Here is a 21,783-nt window from a genome sequence, read left to right as displayed (position 1 = left end):
AGGATGAAATGTATTTATTTCAAAGTTAAATTTGAAGCAAAAATCACAAGACAACAGATTGCAAATTTAAAATTAGATTCTAGTGGGAGGGCTTGGTTTCAAGCCTGTTTTTTCCCTACTGGAGGCTGAGCCTGAAGACAGGGTAAGGGAGTTGGGGGGAGAGCGGGGGGAGGAGAGCTAAGATTAAACTGAGACAAAGTTCTGAAAGTTTTAGCTAAATCTTTACAAACCCATGAAAAGTATTTTGCCAAGTCACACACAAATACCCCTAACACAGGAGACTAAACAGGAAAGTTTTGCAACAAATAAAAGATGATCTTTGATTTAGAAAGATTATTATTTTGACTGCATTTATTTTGCTTTTTAAAAGATTATCCAAACCAGAAACAAAACATGTCATTGTTCTAAAGTAAGATTTTTGAAGCCGGGTTTACCTTTTTCAAACATAATCCCATCTAAAGATGGTAAAGCTTGGGAATAAATTTCAAAGATCCCTGAGAGCAATTCACAGAGGGAAAAAGATAAGTACCTGCTTTTTCTTTTCTTTTCTTTTCTTTTCTTTTTTTTTTAGTTTTAATGCTAATACTTTTGAATTGCTAGATGGGCATAACCTTAATCCAAAAAAATGAGTTCAAATTCTTTTTCCCACAAGCTGCATACACCATGGCAATGCCGTGGTACCTGTCTCACCACCTCTGAAGCATTACGTTTAATTCATGGAGGTATACACAGGCTCAAGCACACATTCACAAACTTACCTTACAAGGCAACAACGGTTCCCAGCCCAACTTGCCCCAAGAGCACTGTGGCATTTAGATACGGAGCCTGGTGATGATGTCAGGATGAACAGTGACGGTGGCTGGGAAGCGTCTCAGCACCTGCCCCTGGAGCTGGCCATCACAGTCTCATCTGCGTCTCTGCAGCTATGCCAAAAACCTGGAGAGGGCAGAAAAAGAAAGCCACTATTCAGCCAGAACACAGGAAACAGGAATTTTCCATCAAACCCATTTACATAAATTCTCCAACATCCATTTCATGTGAAATAGCACACCCCAGATCAAACAATGCAACATTCAGCCTCAGGTCTAAAATGACAGGCATAAATCCATAAATATAAGCATGGTTACATTTACAGTAATAAATCGCTCTACAAACTCAGTCATATTTTATCATTTTATTCTGTCTCTACAGATGAAAGTATCAGGTAACAGAAATCAATTCCAGTAGCATGATTTCATGGTTCCCTCTTCTTTTTAAAGTGTTATTGGCATACAGGTGCTTTACAATGTTGTGTTAGTTTCTGCTGTAGAGCCATGATCAAAACCATACACAAACAGTAAATGCTGGAGAAGGCGTGGAGAAAAGGGGTGTTGGTGGGTAGAAATGCAGACTGGGACAGCCACTGTGGAGAACTGCGTGGAGGGTCTTTAAAAAACTAAAACTAGAACTACCATACGACCCAGCAATCCCACTCCTGGGCATAGGCTTGGAGAAAACCGTAATTCCAAAAGGTACCTGCACCCCTACACTCATGATCCCCTTTGAATCTTTCAAACATCTCAACAAACAGAAATGAGTGACAGGAAACCAGGGAGTCTCAGTTACTCTCAAAGCAGAGCTATACCTATCACAGAAGTTGAAGAAGATGCTAAAAGACAGTAAAACAAAAGACCAAATTCAACATGATAGACCTTCTCATCATATACATGGGGTATTGCTGAGAATTCGTGCTCACGAACTCTCATGTTTTCAAAATAAGCTCCATGCACAGGCATTGTGAGCGGTCTTTGTTTTCTAAAACCTGGCTTCTGGTGAGATTGGAGATGCTAAGACAGGAGAGGGGCTTCTAATGGCTCAGTGGTAAAGAATCCGCCTGCCAATGCAGAAGATGCAGGTTCAATCCTTGGGTCGGGAAGATCTCCTGGAGAAGCAAATGGCAACCCACTCCAGTATTCTTGCCTAGAAAATTCCATGAACAGAGAAGCCTGATGAACTGCAGTCCATGGTGTTGCAAAAGAGTCAGACACAACTTAGTTGACTAAACTACAAGACAGGAGAAAGCCCCAAGGGCTTCCTGGGGGTGGCTGCCTCTCATTCCTCTCCTACAGATCATTCCTGTGGGGCTGCCCACGACTAGCACCTATAACTGGTAGCCTCATTAAGGTGGAACTCAAGATGACAAACAGCTTACAGAGAAACATACAGAAAATTGCCTACTGTTGTGGAAGGTGGTCACATCAAGACAGTAAATAAATAAATATCCATATCCATAGAAGACAGCATAGTAAGTGAAGTTCCTGTTCACCCTATCTTGGAAAATATGCTACTTTGCCGTGAACCTGGTGACTCAGCTTGCCAGGAGAGGAACACGAGTTCTCAGCAATACGCCATTATTACCCTCCAGTACACGTCCTTGCCATAATTCCCCCACTGCTGTCCTGCTCCCTCTCTTTTCCCAGGCATCCTCCTTAAGCTGCTCTCTGCAAAGTTTTACATTTTCAAAGCAGTTCCTGAATTGCTTAGGAACTGGCAGAAATTAATAAGCAACAGCCCATTTATATTGAAATGGACTCATTACGGTGCCAGCTGCCAATAATTTGCAAGGGCTGGATTCTTGCTGGCAAACCAGGCCTGCAGGCGGCTGTCCTCCACCTGCACAGGGAGGCTGATAATGCATTTTTTATACTTGAAAAAAGAAAAAGTACATATTCTGCTACAATAACTGAAATGTTTCTCTATTATAGTCTTCTATTCCCTGAGCAGAAAAATGCTATGGGGAAGAAAGTGAAAGTTATCAGGCATTGTTTAAAAAATATGTAGGAAGACAAAACCCAGTCTATCTGGTATCTGGGATCGTTTTTTCTCCCCCTGATTCTGATGGAAAAAGTATTTTGACCTGTGACCCATAGAACTGACCCCATGATATAAACAGATGAAGAGAACATATTTGCTCTTTGTGATCAGCAAATATGCTAAGATTGCAACGAGTCACCAAGGATTCAATCTGTATCAAGTACTCACAGTGGATGGATTAACTCCACCATAGCCTTGTGAATATACACCATAACAACCTGAGAACCATCAGGATTCCGGGTTTTCTTTAAGAGCCGCAAAGAATCCACCCTCAACAGGAGGTAGTCAGGCTTCCCAGGTGGCTCAGTGGTAAAGAATCTGCCTGCCAATGCCAGAGACACAGGTTTGAGCCCAGGTCTGGGAAGATTCCACATGCCATGGAGCAACTGAGCCAGTACATCACAATTACCGAGCCCACGAGCCACAACCACTGAAGCCTGCACGCCCGAGAACCCATGCTCCACAATAAGAGAAACCACTGCAAGGAGAAACCCGCACACCGCAAGGAGGAAGGAGCCCCTGCTCACTGCAACCAGGGAAAAGCCCGCGCGGCACCAAAGACCCAGCACGGCCAAACACAAATAAAGAAGCAAGCGGCAGGTAAACAGCTAACTCACTGATGGGAGTTTGAGCCTGGAGTCCCACTGCATGCATCAATAAGGTCAAAACTCAGTGGCAAACACTAATTATCAGTCTACCCCTCTACAAATAGGGACAAGAATTCCTAAACCATTCTATTGAAATAAGCGTTAAATGACACCATCTATGTGACATGATTATTTCAGTGCTGACTCCTTGGTCAATTCTCAATAAAACTACTCAATTCTTTTCACTGTTATGCAACATTTGTAAACCATAAGGAAGATGCTACAAGACAGGCTGCTATTAAGGGAAATTCCTTGAAACATGGTACCTAACTCACTGAACTGGGTCTACAGTCTAAGTTGGATGAAACCGACCGCCTCAAATGTGTCATGAGACCAAAGGGGAACTCATTAACCCAGCTGGAAGACGTGATTGACTCAATTCGCCACAGTGCAAGCATACACGCAAACCACGCTGACAAAATCTGGCAGGACCAGTTGGACAGCTTGCATTGCATTAAGATGACCCCCAGTGAAGTAAACGATAAATGTGCCAAGTTTTACAGTCTCATTCTGATTCATCTCAACTCATAAAGTCAATTTCTGCATCAGGTGTCAAATAACCAGTTTTCACAGGGAAGTGTCTGTGCTGGAGAAGGGGAGGGAATTACCAAGCTAATCCCAGGCTTCAAATACCTCAAAAATAGACAGGGCTCAGAAGTTTCATCACTTCAACCCGAGACGAAATATGACAATGTCAGAAATACGGTGTTCATGGCAGCTAATCCATGGCTTTCCCTAAAATGTCTGCCACACCAGAACTTTCTTTTTCACCTCAGAAAACACTCATGAGAGGCATCCTGTCACTTTTAAGTCCTTGCAAGTTCCAGGAATCAAAGTACATAGAGAAAAGGATACTGTACTTGCCATCAAAATACCCACATCTACACCCCAAGCTCTATTACTTACTAACTTATGTGATCCTGGACAAGCAAACTACCCATTCCAAAACTTAATAGGAAAAAGAAGGATGTGTAAAACTATCTGCTTTACTTAACATCTACCTGAAAAGGTTGTTTTAAAACAGAAATTAGAGATTCAACATGAAACACTATAAAAGACTACAGAAGTACATTCATTCTTACTCTGTTCATCATGAATAAGTGTCCCCAAAGTGTTTCATAATTACTAAATGCATGAGAATCAGAACATTTCCCTTCACCCTGAAACTTAAAGTGGGAAGGGACTAGTAGTTTTGGGTCAAAATCCTAAACGAATCAGAAGTCCTGAATATTTTTTATATGCAATAAGCACCAAAAGAATGTAGATTTTAATATTCATATTTAGTCCAAAAATCAGCCTGGGGTGAATAGAGGGACAGATGAATCTAGGACCCTGAAAATTTGTTATTGGTTCAGAAACAGTTAAAGAAAATTCATCAGTCATTTTGTTTGCTGACATTTTTTTAACTATTATTATGTTAGAGAAAGGACTTAGCAGTGACTTCCAAAGATGCATGATCTAAAATCGAATAGGAGAAATTATCACTGGAAAATAAAAAGGACCCAAAGATTAAGACAAAGTGCAAGGGAACAGAATAAGGGTAATGAATTTACCCGGGTATCAATTTACCCAGCGGACTCAACTGGACTGTCAAGTTTTGGTAACAGCCAATCAGATGGGGAAAACAGAGTAGTTGTAAGACTCACAAGGTCCTAATCGAGTGTTCAGAAAAAGGACAAACATTCTAGGTGCTAAGATCAGACAGGAATTTCCACCAGTGGTCCTTCGAGACCACTGTGATACAATGAGCCATGGGTTTCGGTTTTTGGTTTGGCTGTGCTGGTCTTCACTGCAGTGCATGGGCTTTCTCCAGTTGCAGCGCATGGGGGCTTCTCCCGAGCTGCAGTGCACAGGCTTCTGTTGCTCTAGAGAGTGCAGGCTCAGAGTTCTGGCCCATGGGCTTAGGTGCCCCCACATCGTGTGAGATCTTAATTCCCCAACCAGGGATCGAACCTTCATCCCCTGCGTTGGAAGGCAGATTCTTAATCACTGGACCACCAGGGAAGTCCCTGAGTCATATTTTTAGAAGCACATCCTTTCAAAGACAAACTTCATATGACTGTTTCTTGTTTTGATAATTGATTCAAGAAAAAAAAAAAAAAATCACAGTTCAGGGACAGAAAGGCTGAAGAGGTATGATCCTGCTGAGTTGCAGCAGCTGCTTACCAGGAAAATCTCTTGGGACGCATGCTTGCTCTCCAGAGTACTGGGTTGAGGAGGGGAATCTCGAGTGAGATGGGGCCCCGTGCCCAAATGTGGCTGGTTCCTACTGCCACCTGGCCACCCCTCATCTGGCATAAAGGGACGGTTCCATCGGGGTGAGCTTGTCTGGCTTGTGTGAAAACTGAGACTGCGACAAGCACTCCTGAACAGAGAAGAGGAACCCGCCTTCCCTATCAGGTCCACCATGTGACTACTGGGGGCCTTGGAGCAGGACCAAGATTCTCCATGAAGAACTAATCCCTCCACACAGATGGGGGCTTCCCAGGTGACACAATGGTAAAGAATCCGCCTGCCAACGCAGGAGACCGAGGTTCAATCCCTGGGTCGGAAAGATCCCCTATAGCAGGAAATGGCCACCCCCTCAGTATTCTTGCCTAGAGAATTCCATGGACAGAGGAGCCTGGTGGGCTACAGTCCATGGGGTCACCAAGAGTCAGACACAGCTGAGCACACGTCTCCCCCCTCATCTCAACAGAGATGAATGAATCGTGACAGGGTTTCCAAATTCCTCCTCCCTAAAGCTTGGATGAAATGGTTTTAGCCCAACCATGTTTTCCAAGGCGAGTAAAAATAGACATCCAAATCGGCCAAACAAAATTCCTGAAAGTTTCCCTATCCAAAGCCTGCCCTGATTTTGAGCAACTTCTCAGTATATCCAAATGCATCCCAAGGTAACTGCGAAAAAACATGTTCATAGAATTGATATTCTTAAGCCAGCTAAGTCAGTTGGGAAATTTCCCCTGAAATGATAACTTTAATTTTAGAACAGTGAATCTTTGGCAATACTTAACCAACAGGTTCAGCTGGAACGGACATGACTGTGGTTTCCTAGGAGTCAAGGCAGTGTACTGCTAAGTGAAGTAATATATTCTCCCCCGGCTCAGGGAGATCTACCATTTATGGAATGCTTACTATCTGGCTGGCACCATGTAAGTGACTTTAGACCAAAATACTACTCTCTAAGTTTCCCTTGGTTCTTGGTATTTATCATCTTGCAACTATACTTGGACACGGACAAGTGCCAATGCGTACAACTCAACTCCGGCATTGCATCACCCACTACGAAGTGTTTGGAAACCACCAGTCCCAAAGGGCAGAGTTACACAGCTGGTCATCAGATCTTTCCAAACGCCCCCACACAGCCTGGCTCTGAAAGGGGCTCCAGTGAAGTCCCAGCTTACTGAAATGGATCAGCTTTTTCAGGACAGACCCCAAGAATCATGTAATTTTTCAAGATTCTAAGCAGCATCATTCCTACTCTGAAGCCATGAAGCTACTGAACCCTTGAGAATTCCACCCAACATTCCAAGAGGAGTGACCACAGGACTTAAGAGGCTCAACTCCGGGCTCCCGGCTCAACTTCAAGTCTGAGTCACATCAAAAAAGCACACCCATGTCATTGTAAGAGAGCACGGAAAAAACTGATCTCAAAAGGAAATGGGAATGGAGCTGCCTGACTGCAGCTAACTTCTACTGCTGAAATCCTTCTTTCACGACTTCACCATTTCATGGCTTAAGAGCTCCTAGTGAGAGAAGGAGGTCATCCCATAGAAGACAGTGAGAGGGGATGGTACTCTATTGAAACTGCTTCTGTAACTCCTGCGAACTGTATCAGACTGTTTCACCTTTAAACTGCACTCCCCAACAATCTTCTTGAAAATACACCAAAGCCTGAGTTTGGAAGAGACTGCAACATACAATCACATCATCCAACAACATCTTTTCCACTCAGCAGACATGACCCCCATATCCCCATCAGCCTCTCCAGGCACATTTCCTGAGACCCCCACACAGAGTGGGGAAGGGCAGCTACTCTTTCACCATCCAAGACGGAAGCTCAAAGGGAGAGAATCTGGTCTTCAAGGCAAACAATGAACCTTGAACAGAGGGGTGTCTCCATCTTAAAGGACATGGCCGTGGCCTTGAGTGAGCCCTGCAGAGGAAGGGCACCACAAGAGAAAGGATGGTCGCACCCAGCAGCGGCTGCCTGCCTCCAAAGACCCTTCCCCAGGCTCATCCAAGAGGACCCAAACGTAGGAAAACTGCCATTTCCGTGATGCTCTCCAGCCCCTTAACAACCTGGCCTCTCCCTTCACCTGTTCTCCAGCAGCCAAGAAGGAAGTCTTTCAGACCAAAAGACGGTCAGGGTGTCAAGCAGTCCTTTTTTTCTTCATCATGAAGCAGAGTGGGACCCAATCATCATCCCGACAATTTCAACCCTTCGCCACCGCACAAGCCACCGCTCTGCACCCGGAAGCTGCCTTTACCACTAAGAATGGGAGGATCACTCTGTGAATCAGACAAGAGCTCCCTGGACTGAGGCCACGCATGCAGGTGGCTGGTGTGGCAACTCTGCCTGCCAGCAAGGAGGGCTGGGACCATCTTTGTCAGAGGACAGGGGAGAGGCCACCAGGCTGGGGTGCGTCCGATTAGTGCTGCTGATCCCTGGCACTCTGAGCCTAAAGGGCCCCCCAGAAGGCATCACACCCGCTCCCCCCGGGATGCCTGCTCCATCCTCCTTGGGTTCTGTTCCTGCCACTGTGGGATCTGTGTTGGCGGAAGGTGTATGTGAGATGGCAAAATTCTCCAGGAGAAAAGGTTACAGAGAGAACTGGTAGACTGGCTGCTAAGAAGGGAGAGGAAGGAAGAACAGCTAGAAACGATGTTTGTGCATACATGTGCCTCTTTGATAGCAAGTGGATTTAATAACTAAAAGTCAAGGAGCAAGTATGACAGCTGGAAAACAGAGCCGCCGGACATAAAAACAGAAGCAGTAATGGGGTCCCCTGCAACACTGTTGCTAGGGGACACCAGGAACTTCATTTTGGTATGTGTTTAGGTGGGAAGATTTGCAGGGAGGCGGGGGGTGGGGGGCGGCCTGGATAACTGCTTTACAGTGTGGTGTTACTTTTTGCTGTATGACAAAGTGAATCAGCTCTGTGTTTACATACACTCCCTCCCTCAAGGGCCTCCCTCCCACCCCCACCCCCCCTTCCTATCCATCTAGGTCATCACAGAACACCCAGCTGAGCTCCCCTTGCTTTATAGCAGGTTCCCATCAGCTATCTATTCCACACAACAGTTCAGTTCGGTACAGCCGCTCAGTGGTGTCCGACTCACATGGTAGTGTATATATGTCAATACTAATCTCCCCATTCATCCCACCCTCCCCTCCCCCACTGTATCCACTTGGTACAGATGAACCTATTTGCTGGGCAGGAAGAGAAATGCAGACATAAAGAACACACATGGGAAGACAGGGTTTTAATCAAGTTGCAATCTTCCGCTGAAAGAATTGTCCGCTTGAAAGTCAAATAAAATAATTTTTACAAAAATGTTAAAGAAATTCCTCCCCAAAATTTTCAAAACTGGGATGATTCTCTACCTGTAAGTCCTCATCTTTTCAAAGAAAAGAGACTAAGTCTCAGTCATAAGACAGAAAGACAACACACAGTTCCCAAGTCAATCCCCAAGTACTTCACCCAAAACACTCCTTTACGCTCTCCTCATTTTATAATGAAAAACATCTTTTAAAGTGACCTCAGTTTTATATTTTCAAATCAATTCAAATTGTTTTCCAGTTAGGCATTCAAGACTACAGCTCTAACAGGAAAAACACAAGTCCTTATGTCGCTGACTCTAACAAATACATTTTTCATGTTGAATGTCTCTGAAGTTGACTATATCTTACAATCGCAAAGGTGTGATGAAAATTAGCACCATTTTCTTTTTTGGTTGGTGGCATGTAAGTGTGGTTTGTCTTAGAATGGTTAGCAAGTCATGAAAGAGGGGATATAAAAACAGATTTTTAAATAGATAGTCGTAACTGCTTGGTGAATTATTGGGGTACAGCAGAGTGTCTACATAAGAACCTACTGATTGTTAACAATTCAGTTCAACTCAACTATTATTTACTATGCACCCACTTTATGTTTGGGATAAGGAAACCAGACAGTTCTTTATACCCCCACAACCTAAGAAAATGGTGGACACTTTTCCACTCTGAGATAGGATTGTAAAGGCTAATCAGACCTTATTAATAGTGAATGACAGGGGAGGGGATGAATCAGAAATTTGGGATTAACAGATACACTCCACTATATATAAAATAAACGAGAACCTACTGCATAGCACAGGTAACTATATTCAATGTCTTGTAATAGCCCATGATGGAAAACAATCCGAAAAAGAGAGTGTGTGTGTGTAACTGAGTCAATGTGCTCTGCGCCTGAAACACTGGAAATCAACTGTGTGCTCTGCTCAGGCGCGTCCCACACTTTGCGACCCCATGCACTATAGCCCACCAGGCTCCTCTGTCCATGGGATTTTCCCAGCAAGAATACTGGAATGGGTTGCCGTTTCCTCCTCCATATAAATCAACCATATGTCAATGTAAAAAATAAATAATTTTTAAAGATAGTGAACGATGGAAAAAAACAGACGAATTCTGCAAGGGGCGCTATGGGTCCAATCTGGTTCTGAAAGGTTCGTTGGATTTGGCTTGGCTTATGAGGATGGGAGGAAATGAACAGAGATAGGAGAGAGCTTGCAAAAAAAGGGCAGAACATTCCGGGAAAAGAGCAAAGACTCGGGCATGAAAGCATTAATCCAACATTGTACAGAAGTACATGGACTAGAGCTGGAGGTGATGGGGCTTTTAGAAAGATAGGTTGGGGTTATGGATGCAACACAGAGAAATTAGATGTTATTAAGTGTAATGAAGTCTGTGATAGGATTTGATTAGTTACATGATCAAATATGTTCTCCCCCAACCCCTCCCTACCCTCTGGGGTAACATGAAAGAGAAGGTGGAGGCTTGTTGCAACAAGGCATCAGGCAGTGCCTGGAGAAAATAAGGAGTTGTTGTTCAGTCCCTAAATCACGTCTGACTCTTTGTGACCCCATGGACTGCAGCATGCAAGGCTTCCCTATCCTTCACCACCTCCCGGAATTTGTTCAGATTCATGTCCATTGAATCAGTGATGCTATGTAACCATCTCATCCTTTGTCGTCCCCTTCCCCTTCTGCCTTCAATCTTATCCAGCCTCAGGGTCTTTTCTAATGAGTCCGTTCTTCGCATCAGGTGGCCAAAATATTGGGGCTTTGGCATCAGTTCTTCCAATGAATACTAAGGGTTTATTTCCTTTAGGATGGACAGGTGAGCCTTGGGATAAGAAATAAGGCTGTTCCGTATCCCATTGTTCAGTCACTCTATGCTATGAATGGAGTCACTAGGACTTGGTGACCACACATATACCTGTGAGAAATAAGGAGGAAAGGAGGAAAAGAAGGAAGAGACGCTCCTGGCATTTCTGGTCTAGTAACTGACAAAAGAGAAGGTGACAATAACACCTTCCACTGTGAGAACAAACGGAGCATCCAATTCAAAAGTTGCACACTTGAGAGGCCGAAAGTCCCTGCCAGCAATCCTACTGGAAATTCGGTGTCCATTCCACACAAGACCTCAAGCCAAAGGAACCAAGTTTGGAACACACCAACTCAGCCGTAAAAGAAAGTAAGAAAAATATCCTCCCAAAATGCTTAGATCAGGAAGGATACCAAAACAGAGACACAAACATTGGCCAATACTACACTCAAAGACCTTAAACTCAACAACAACAACCAAAAAAAACCCACATATCTCATAACCTATGCAAGGCAACAGGTTAAAACACTATCTCACTACACTTTTATTGACCAAGCCAGGATCTGTAATAATAAATGGATTCAATACCATAGACAACTTTACACAAAAGTAAAAGCTTGATGCTTCAGGTTTGGTACCACAGAATTAAAATGTAAATCAGGTTTGAGTGCAGCCCCCAAAACTCCCTAGGGCTGCAGGAACACCCATTATGCTCCTTACTCACACCTTGGGATTGGGGTTATAGTTTAAATAAGATCACTGACTGCAAGGCTGATGTTCCAAAACTGTACAAACCACAGTGGAATGTGGCTGGACTGTATAAATGAGTGTTGCTGAGCACCACTTCCAAGAAAGGTAGCATTTAAGCATCCCTTCCCCTTTCTGTGAGTGAGTGAATGAGAAGCTGATAGCTATGACCATCAGGTAGATTTCAGGTGAGACTCCAAGTTAGTTACGCTCTGCTAGTGACCATGATAAAGACGGCGCAAATAGGGCACATGGCAAAGGCGACAGAGAGATGGCAGGAAAGACAGACGCTAATTTGTTGTTGTTGTTCAGGCGCTAAGTCATGTCCGTGTTTTTGAGACCCCCATGGACTGCAGCACGCCAGGCTTCCCTATCCTTCACTGTCTCCCAGACTTTGCTCAAACTCATATACACTGAATTAGTGATGCCATCTAACCATCCCATCCTGTCACCCCTTCTCCTCCTACCTCCAACCTTTCCCAGCATCAAATTCTTTTCCGATGAGTCAGCTCAGGTGGCCAAAGTACTGGAGCTTCAGCTTCAGCATCAGTCTTTCCTTAACTATGGGGCCACTGACTTTGGAACTCAATCCGACTTTACTAAGAGGATCATTCAGAAGTTTTTATGGTCCCTACACTTAAAAAGAACTGCACGAGTCTTTAAGTTGCTTAAGTCAAAATCCATAAATATCCTAATGGGAACTATCAAGAGACTTTCTCTGCTGGGCATTCCTTTTACAGCAAATAGGCGATTCAATTAAGGCAACAAGTACCACTGAGATAAACTCCAGAAATTCAAGATGGAAAACAAATCCTTACTTTTTTTTTAAGATTTACTTATTAGTTTATTTTTTGGCTATGGTGGCTCTTCATGGCTGCATGCAGGCTTTCTCTAGTCTTGAGAAGTGAGGGCCACTCTCCAGTTGCAGTCTGTGGGCTTCTCATTGCAGTGGTTTCTACCCTACTCCAGTACTCTAGCCTGGAAAATCCCACGGACGGAAGAACCTGGTGGGCTACAGTCCATGGGGTTGCTAAGAGTCGGACACGACTGAACGACTTCACTTTCCCTTTTCACTTTCATGCATCAGAGAAGGAAATGGCAACCCACTCCAGTGTTCTTGCCTGGAGAATCCCAGGGATGGGGGAGCCTGGTGGGCTGCCGTCTGTGGGGTCACACAGAGTCGGACACGACTGACTTAGCAGCAGTAGCAGCAGCAGCAGCTCTAGGGCTTGAGGGCTTCAGTAGTTGTGGCTCGAGGGCTCTAGAGCATTGGCTCAGTAGTTGTGGTACAAAGGCTTAGTTGCCCTGCAGCAAGTGGGACCTTCCCAGACCAGGGACTGAACCTACGTCCCTTGCATGGCGAGGCGGATTCTTAGCCACTGGACAAGCAGGGAAGCCCCCTAGTTCTGACTTTAAAGGCTGACTCAAGATCTTTTTGGCTGAATAATGCCTAATATTCATCGTAGCCAAATAACAAATTGGAAGAGAAATAAAAAGCAGCCAAAGTCATTGTACACTGGACTTTTGAAAGCAGAAGAAAAAGAATTAAACAAAGCATATATGCCCCTCCCTGAAGTCATAAGAGGATAATCAACCTCTTTCAACATAAAGACGGTTCCTGGGAGGTCATGAGAACATTTCTAAAACAATGATACATCAAAGTCCCCAGAAAAACCGATACACCCAATCACAAAGTAAATCTGTTCCCTGTATGACAGCAACCAGCTTAAAAAGCTTGACACTCACTGCCAAGTAATATCTATGAGACCACACACAAGGCGAGTGAAACATACACCAGGCCGTGCCTTCTAAGAATTAATGAGGACGCTCCTATCCAGGGCACTAATGTGCAAAAGGTTTAATGGGAATCCTCATTCAATGAAACCATCCCAACCATGCCCACCCAAAACAGAGCTGAGTGTGTGTCGTTACTTATTTAATCAATGTATAAATTACATGTATGTGCTCTTGTACAAATACATTATGCACATTTTAAATTTCTGTGTATGTTTATAATTTTCCTCATTTATTTGAACTGAACAGAAGGACACAGAAATTTAAATGCGTAACAGAGAAATTCTGAAATTCCCTTCCTCTGCCCTCATGAAATCATCTCGCACATATACCCAGTATTAAAGACCACTGTTCTAGGACAGGGAAAGCTGATCTGGAAACTAAGAGAAAATAAGGAAAGACAGTGGAAAACGCAGAGGGATGCCTGCTTAACTTTACTGACATCTCAGGCTTACTGTGAAGCAGTAGTAGAGCAGTATCAAAACCTTCCCGAATCTTCAAGAAGGGAATGCAACCATTCAGAAGACCAAGTCAGTAGACACACACGGAAAACTGATGCCTGCTCTGAAATTGTCTGCTGACAGCACCAGCTGTAGAGGATCCATTAAATTGTGTTTTTGCCATCAAGACAGTTAACAACATCCCTTCACCAGTCATCAATAAAATTCACCAGTCATCAATAAAACAATGTCATGTGCAGAAAAAGAGAATGATATAAAAAGGAAGGGCTCATTTTTGGAACTTCCTCATCCCCAATCCCTGGAAGACAACATAACGATGGGCCAAGAAACAGTAAGCAAAAACGCACTGGCAACCATCACTGCATTGTTCAGTGTGGGTAATCTCAGACACAGCCAGGATAAGTAGCCAAGAAATTTCAGTTATATAGTTTGGAAGAATAAAGACTAGCAATAACACATGCAAAGGAAAATTATTTTTAAAAAGGTTCTTGTGAGTCTGTTTCTCATTTGTAAATCAATTCATATGTATCACTTTTTAGATTCTGCACAAAAGGGAAGTCATATGATACTTCTCCTTCTCTGTCTGACACACTTCACTCAGTATAACAATCTCTAGGTCCATCCATGTTGCTGCAATTGGCATCGTTTCATTCTTTTGAATGGCTGAGTAATATTCCTTTGTACATCGAAGGTATGGTTGCCATGGGGAGAAGGGATATATGTACTGGCAGTTGCAGATCAACAGGCAGACACTGCTATATTTGAATGGATAACCAACAAGGCCCTATTGTACAGCACAGGGAACTCTGCTCAGTGTTCTGTGGCAGCCTGGATGGGAGAGGAGTTTGGGGGAGAATGGATACACGTATATGCATGGCTGAGTCCCTGTGCTGTCCATCTGAAACTATCACAACACTGTTAATCTGTTGTACTCCATTATAAAGAATTTGAAAAAGAAATGAATGAATGAATAAATTAATTTTTGAAAATATTTTTAAACAAAATTTTCATCCTGAAGTGGGAAATGAAGGTCTCCTCGTCTGAGAGAAAGTCTCTCTCTCTCTAGCTTTCAATCCAAGTAACAAAAAGAGTTTTCACTGGGGGCCCTTCATCAGCATTTGATCTTGCTGATTTCTTCCCCTAAAATTAAAAAAAAAAAAAAAAAACCATGCTCCCTCCCCGTGGCTTCCCTTATACAGTTCTGACATGCCCTCCTCGCCCCAACTGTAGTTTCTGCCCTCAGCCTTCTACCTAACTCTCCAGACCAAGTACTTTCCTCTTGAACAAACTTATTTACTTCCTTCCACACTGTCGTCTACCTTAATCTCCATCTTCAGGACAAATCCCTCTTCCTAAGCCTCTCTGGACACCTCCATAGGGTGAGCCTGTTGGATTAGCCATAGGGTGAGCTCAAATCTGACATACCATGTAGAGTCAAAACTTTCCACACTTATGATCCCTCCCAAAAGGCACCGAGATTTATAAAAGTAACAGAGTTGAGATGCAGTCAGAACTAGCTCATTAATGTCCCCTTGACCTTGAATGAAACAATAAACATCCCCATGGACCATCTTCTCCATCTGCAAAATAGGAAATCTGCCTTGTAGGTCTGTGCTGGGGACAAAATGAGGCAATGTGTGAGAAGACATCCTTCTGTCGTATTTACTTGGGCTTCCCTTGTGGCTCAGCTGGTAAAGAATCTGCCTGCAATGTGGGAGACCTAGGTTCAATTCCTGGGTTGGGAAATCCCCCTGGAGAAGGGAAAGGCTACCTACTCCAGCATTCTGGCCTGGAGAATTCCAAGGACTGTATTCCATGGAGTTCCATGGGGCTGCAAAGAGTCGGATACGAGTCGTATTTACTTAGGGCTTCATAAATGTTCATCTCTGGACTTGCCTGGTTGCACAGTGAATAAGAATCCACCTGCCAATGCAGGGGACATGGGTTCGATCCCTGGTCCAGGAAGATTTCACATGCCATGGAGCAAGTAAGCCCGTGAGCCACAGCTACTGAGCCCATGTGCCCAAGGGCCACACACTGCTAATACTGAGCCCGTGTGCTACAACCATAAAAGCCCACATTCAAGACATACCCAGCGCCCCTCAAGAATGCCACTACATCAGTCCTGCACTGCTAAATGATGTGCAAACACCCCTGGCACACCCAGCAGACACAAATCAAAGGACTAAAGGAACAACATTCAGAAGAGTCGGTTTTACTCAAAGATTTACTCAGAAGGTTAGGGAGAACAGGAGCATTGGGGTAGATTAATAATGGAATACAAACTTTTAATGTGTATGATTTTCTACAGGGAAAAATTAGACTGGGAAAGACTGAGATCTCTTCAAGACAATTAGAGATAGCAAGGGAACATTTCATGCAACAAAGTGCAAAATAAAGGACAGAACTGACATGGACCTAACAAAAGCAGGAGATATTAAGAAGAGGTGGCAAGAATATGAGAGAGTCAGTTCCTAGGCAGGTTGATAAGGAGTCTAGGGGTCCCCAAGGAGACAGGGGTCTGGAATTCTCAAGGAAGAAGAAAGGACAAACTTTTTTTCTTTCTCTACATTCCTTAGGATTATAAAACAATAATGTATCCTCCCTAAGGACAGTCTCTGGATTAAACCTTCTGTTATCTTAAAATGTAAATTATGGGAGTAGACCTGGTCTTTACAAGGATGTATCCTGCCTGAGGACAGTGTTATCTTAAAATGTAAATTATGGGAGTAGGTCTGATGAGGTCTTTACAACCTCCAGACATTCTTTGGATTATATAACTTCATTGTTAACACTAGCAAGCGGGTACTCTTTCTGCCCCCTTCTGATGCCTATGTCAGAAGCTTTCTCTATCTCCTTTATACTTTAATAAAACTTTATTACACAAAAGCTCTGAGCGATCAAGCCTCGTCTCTGGCCCCGGATTGAATTCTTCTCCTCCGGGAGCCAAGAATCCCGGTGTATTCGCGTGATTCAACAACAACCTTTCAAATACACAGAAGAACTGTACAAAAAAAGATCTTCATGACCCAGATAACCACAAAGATGTGATCGCTCACCTAGAGTCAGACATCCTGGAATGTGAAGTCAAGTGGGCCTTAAGAAGAAGCATCACTACAAACAAAGCTAGTGGCAGTGATGGAATTCCAGTTGAGCTATTTCAAATCCTCAAAGATGATGCTGTGAAAGGGCTGCACTCAATATGCCAGCAAATTTGGAAAACACAGCAGTGGCCACAGGACTGGAAAAGGTCAGTTTTCATTCCAATCCAAAAGAAAGGCAATGCCAAAGAATGCTCAAACTACCGCACAATTGCATTCATCTCTGCTGCTGCTGCTGCTAAGTCGCTTCAGTCGTGTCTGACTCTGTGCGACCCCATAGACGGCAGCCCACCAGGCTCCCCTGTCCCTGGGATTCTCCAGGCAAGAACACTGGAGTGGGTTGCCATTTCCTTCTCCAATGCATGAAAGCGAAAAGGGAAAGTGAAGTCGCTCAGTCGTGTCTGACTCTTAGCGACCCCATGGACTGCAGCCCACCAGGCTCCTCCATCCACGGGATTTTCCAGGCAAGAGTACTGGAGTGGGGTGCCATTGCCTTCTCCGCATTGACTGTGTAGATCACAAAAAAACTGTGGAAAATTCTTAAAGCGATGGGAATATCAGACCACCTGACCTGCCTCCTGTATACAGGTCAAGAAGCAACAGTTAGAACTGGACACAGCACAACACACTGGTTCCAAATTGGTAAAGAAGTACGACAAGGCTACATATTGTCACCATGCTTATTTAACTTATATGCAGAGTACATCATGCGAAATGCCAGGGTGGATGAAGCACAAGCTGGAATCAAGATTGCCGGGAGAAATATCAATAACCTCAGATATGCAGATGATACCACCCTTATGACAGAAAGCAAAGAGGAACTAAAGAGCCTCTTGATGGAAGTCAAAGAGGAGAGTGAAAAAGTTAAAAAAGTTAAAAAAGTGAAAAAGACTTAAAAATCAACATTAAAAAAACTAAGATCATGGCATCTGGTCCCATCACTTCATGGCAAATAGACAGAGAAACAATGGAAACAATGACAGACTTTATTTTCTTGGGCTCCAAAATCACTGCAGATGGTGACTGCAGCCATGAAATTAAAAGATGCTTGCTCCTTGGAAGAAAAGCTATGATCAAACTAGACAGCATATTAAGAAGCAGACACATTACTTTGTCAACAAAGGTCCGTCTAGTCAAAGCTATGGTTTTTTCAGTGGTCATATATGGATGTGAGAGTTGGACCATAAAGAAGGCTGAGCACCGAAGGACTGATGCTTTTGAACTGTGGTGTTGGAGAAGACTCTTGAGAGTCCCTTGGACTGCAAGGAGATCCAACCAGTCCATCCTAATGGAAATCAGTCCTGGGTGTTCACTGGAAGGACTGATGTTGAAGCTGAAAAGCCAGTACTTTGGCCACCTAATGTGAAGAGCTGACTCATTTGAAAAGACCTTGATTTGGGAAAGATTGAAGGTAGGAGAAGGGGACGACAGAGGATGAGATGATTGGATAGCATCACCAACTCAATGGACATGAGTTTGAGCAAACTCTGAGAGTTGGTGATGGACAGGGAAGCCTGGTGTGCTATAGTTCATGGGGTAGCAAAGAGTCAGACACAACTGAGCAACTGAACTAAAAACTGAACTGATGATTTTCTAAGATGAAATACCCGTCTTCTTCCCAAAATAAAATGGCACATGGAGTGGTTAGAAATTAATTCTCTTTTTGTGGAGCATTTTACTGAAAATTTTTGCAAAGCTCTGTTCTTTCAAGACATGCTTTATCACTCTTCTCCTCTGAATCCCTGTAGTAATCAGTTATTTGAAAACTTGTCTTAATCTTCTCCTCTATTAGGATGACAACTTCCATGCGGGAAAAGAAGACAGTGCATTACTTTTTTATCCTATGGTTCCACAGCTCATGGCCCCTGCATTAGCCATGGTTCTCCAGAGAGACTAAATCAACAGGATACGGATGGATGGATGAATGACTATTTTAAAATACTGGCTCACGAGATTGTCGAGTCTGGCAAATCTACAATCTGCAGGGCAAACCAGCAGCCCGCAGACCCAGGAAGAGTTGATGCTGCTGTCTTGAGTTCAAAGGACCCAGGAGAAGAATCCCTTCATTTTAGAGGACCTCAGTCTACTTTTAAGGTCTTCAAGTGATTGGATAAGGCCCGCCCACATTATGGAGGATAACCTGCTTTCCTCAATGTCTGATTTAAATGCTAAATCACATTTTAAAAAATGCCTGGTAAAAGAAAACAGTGAGGAAAGAAGGAAAAGAAAGAACAAACTACTATATGATCCTAAAATCCCACCCCCGGGCAGACGAAACTATACTCCAAAAAGACACACACACCCAATGTCCACTGCGGCACTGTTCACAATAGCCAAGACTTGGATGCAGCCTAAGGGCCCATCGGGCCTCCCTGGTGGCTCAGACAGTAAAGAACTGCCTGCAACGCAGGACACGTGGGTTCCATCCCTGGGTTGGGAAGATCCCCTGGAGGAGGGCATGAGTACCCACTCCAGCATTTGTGCCTGGAGAATCCCATGGACAGAGGAGCCTGGCGGGCTACAGTTCATGGGGTCACAAAGAGCCGGAAACAACTGAGTGACTCCCACTTTCACTTCTTTCAAGCAGTCACCAACAGAACAACAGATAAAGAAGATGCGCCACGTGTATAAAATGGAATACTACTCAACCATAAAAAACAATGAAATAATGCCATCTGCAGCAACATGAATAACCCTACAGATCATCATACTGAGTGAAGTTAGACTGAGAAAGACAAATGTCATATGGTATCAGTTACATGTGGAATCTTAAAAAAAAAAGTACACATGAGAGTATTTACAAAACAGACAGAGTGACAGATGTAGAAAACAAAGTTACGGTTGCCAGTGGGGAAAGAAGTGGGAAGGATAAATTTAAAGATTGGGATTGACATATACACACTCCTATATATAAGATAGGTAACTAATAAGGACCTAAACTCCAGTACTTTGTCCATCTCACGGGAAGAGTTGACTCATTGGAAAAGACTCTGATGCTGGGAGGGATTGGGGGCAGGAGGAGAAGGGGATGACAGAGGATGAGATGGCTGGATGGCATCACCGACTCATGGATGTGAGTCTGAGTGAACTCCGGGGGTTGGTGATGGACAGGGAGGCCTGGCGTGCTGCGATTCATGGGGTCACAAAGAGTCGGACACGACTGAGCAACTGAACTGAACTGAACTGAACTGAACTGATACGGCACAGAGAACTCAACTCAATAATCTGTAATGACTTATGTGGGAAAAGCATCTAAAAAAGAGTGGATGTGTGTATACGTATCACTGATCCACTTTGCTGCATACCTGAAAGTAACACAACATTATAACTCAACTATACGCCAATAAAAATTGTTTTTTAAAAAAAGCATATGAAGAATGCCTGACATACAAAACAAACAGACCTCGCAGCAACCTGTGAGCTATTTAACCAAATCACTGGGCACCACAGCCAAGTTCACGTATAATATTAACCATCCCGTGTCCCAGGAGAGTTTTTCTCTAGTACCTAGTAATGGCATCAATACCAACAAAAGGAATAAAACATGTTGCCAACACAGAATATTTACAACAGAATATCCAGCAGGTGTTTAGACAACCCAGTCCACAATTCCACCTGATTTCAGACCTGGGGGAAAAAAAAGGTCTTCTTGGGGTGTTAGCGGTAACTGCAGGCTCTGAGGCATCAAGGGGTCATGGAGAGAGTGGTCTGACTTTCAAGATGTCATCTTTACCACTTATTTCTCGGGGACAGCACCCTTCCAAGCTTAGGTTTCCTAGCAGCCAACATCATCAAGAGTTGTGGCTCTCTTTTACGTTATGGAAAACAGTGTCAAAATATATTTGAAGATTGGACAGTACAAGTACAGCAGCCGCCCCCCCACCTAACGTTAGTCCTTCCCCACCCCTCACGCATATATACAAACAACACATCCTAGGTACACAAGCTTCCCTGGGGCGGCATTTCTGCTCTAGCCCTGGGTCTGAAATTACCACCCTCTCCCACCTCTGAGCCAAGATTTCAAGCACACAGCAGGGTGGGGGTGGGGGGATGTCCCCAGCAAGTCCTCAATTCCGATGCAGCTGGGCTTAAAATTGAGCTTGCAAGCCCAGGGACGGAGCAGGGAGGCAGAGTGATTGTTCAACACCCTCCTACACTCAGCTCATGACTAATGCATCACATCGGGAGAGCAATTCCTCCCAGCTAGCTGGAACCGACAAGTCCACATTTAAACCAAACCACCCCTCGGAAGGCTCGGCACAGCCCTCCCAAGCCCGAAGTGTACCCCTTTCTGAAAATATTCACCTTGACAGAAAACAAACAGAGAGATTAGGCATGGAGTTCTAATTCTGAATGCTTCCCTTCAGCACGTGTTGCTGTTCAGTCGCTAAGTCATGTCCGACTCTGCGAACCCACGGACTGCAGCACCCCAGACTTCCCTGTCCTTCACTATCTCCCAGAGTTTGCTTAAACTCATGTCCATTGGATGCTATCTAATCATCTCATCTTCTGCCGCCGCCTTCTCCTTCTGCCAGGGAGCTTGAATTTTCAAGGACAAAATCAAAAAACATGCCCACTAGGAAAGCCATAGGTATTGCTCTTTGAGCTCCCTGAAAACCTGTTAACTCGGGAGCAAATGACTTCATTTCTCTATGGTTTCAGACTCTTCCTCAGTAAAATTCAGCACATAGTCAGCACTTTCAAAAGGTAGAAAACAAGAGCCCAAAGTTAGGTGTGGTATGTCACAAGGAGAAAAAAGGTACTGTGTACATCATCGATGCAGGGATTTGATATCCTATTCAAAATAGCAT

General features: G+C 44.0%; 1 protein-coding gene across 12 annotated transcripts in view; it reads right to left on the bottom strand.

The window, feature by feature from the left end:
- The window catches only part of TIAM1 (TIAM Rac1 associated GEF 1), a 492,037-nt gene that overhangs the window by 167,706 nt on the left and 302,548 nt on the right, over positions 1–21,783 (bottom strand). For all 12 annotated transcript variants that reach the window (XM_055567705.1, XM_055567702.1, XM_055567701.1 and 9 more), the window contains one exon: positions 759–936. Coding sequence is in view for 2 of the 12 variants with exons in the window: in XM_055567713.1 (XP_055423688.1) it covers positions 759–812 (54 nt within the window). In the remaining 10 variants the exon portion in view is untranslated. The remainder of the gene's footprint in view (positions 1–758; positions 937–21,783) is intronic.

The sequence above is a fragment of the Bubalus kerabau genome, chromosome 2 (genome assembly GCF_029407905.1).
Source record: "Bubalus kerabau isolate K-KA32 ecotype Philippines breed swamp buffalo chromosome 2, PCC_UOA_SB_1v2, whole genome shotgun sequence".
Classification (NCBI taxonomy): Eukaryota; Metazoa; Chordata; class Mammalia; order Artiodactyla; family Bovidae; genus Bubalus; species Bubalus kerabau.
This window is presented reverse-complemented; position numbering and strand designations above follow the sequence as displayed.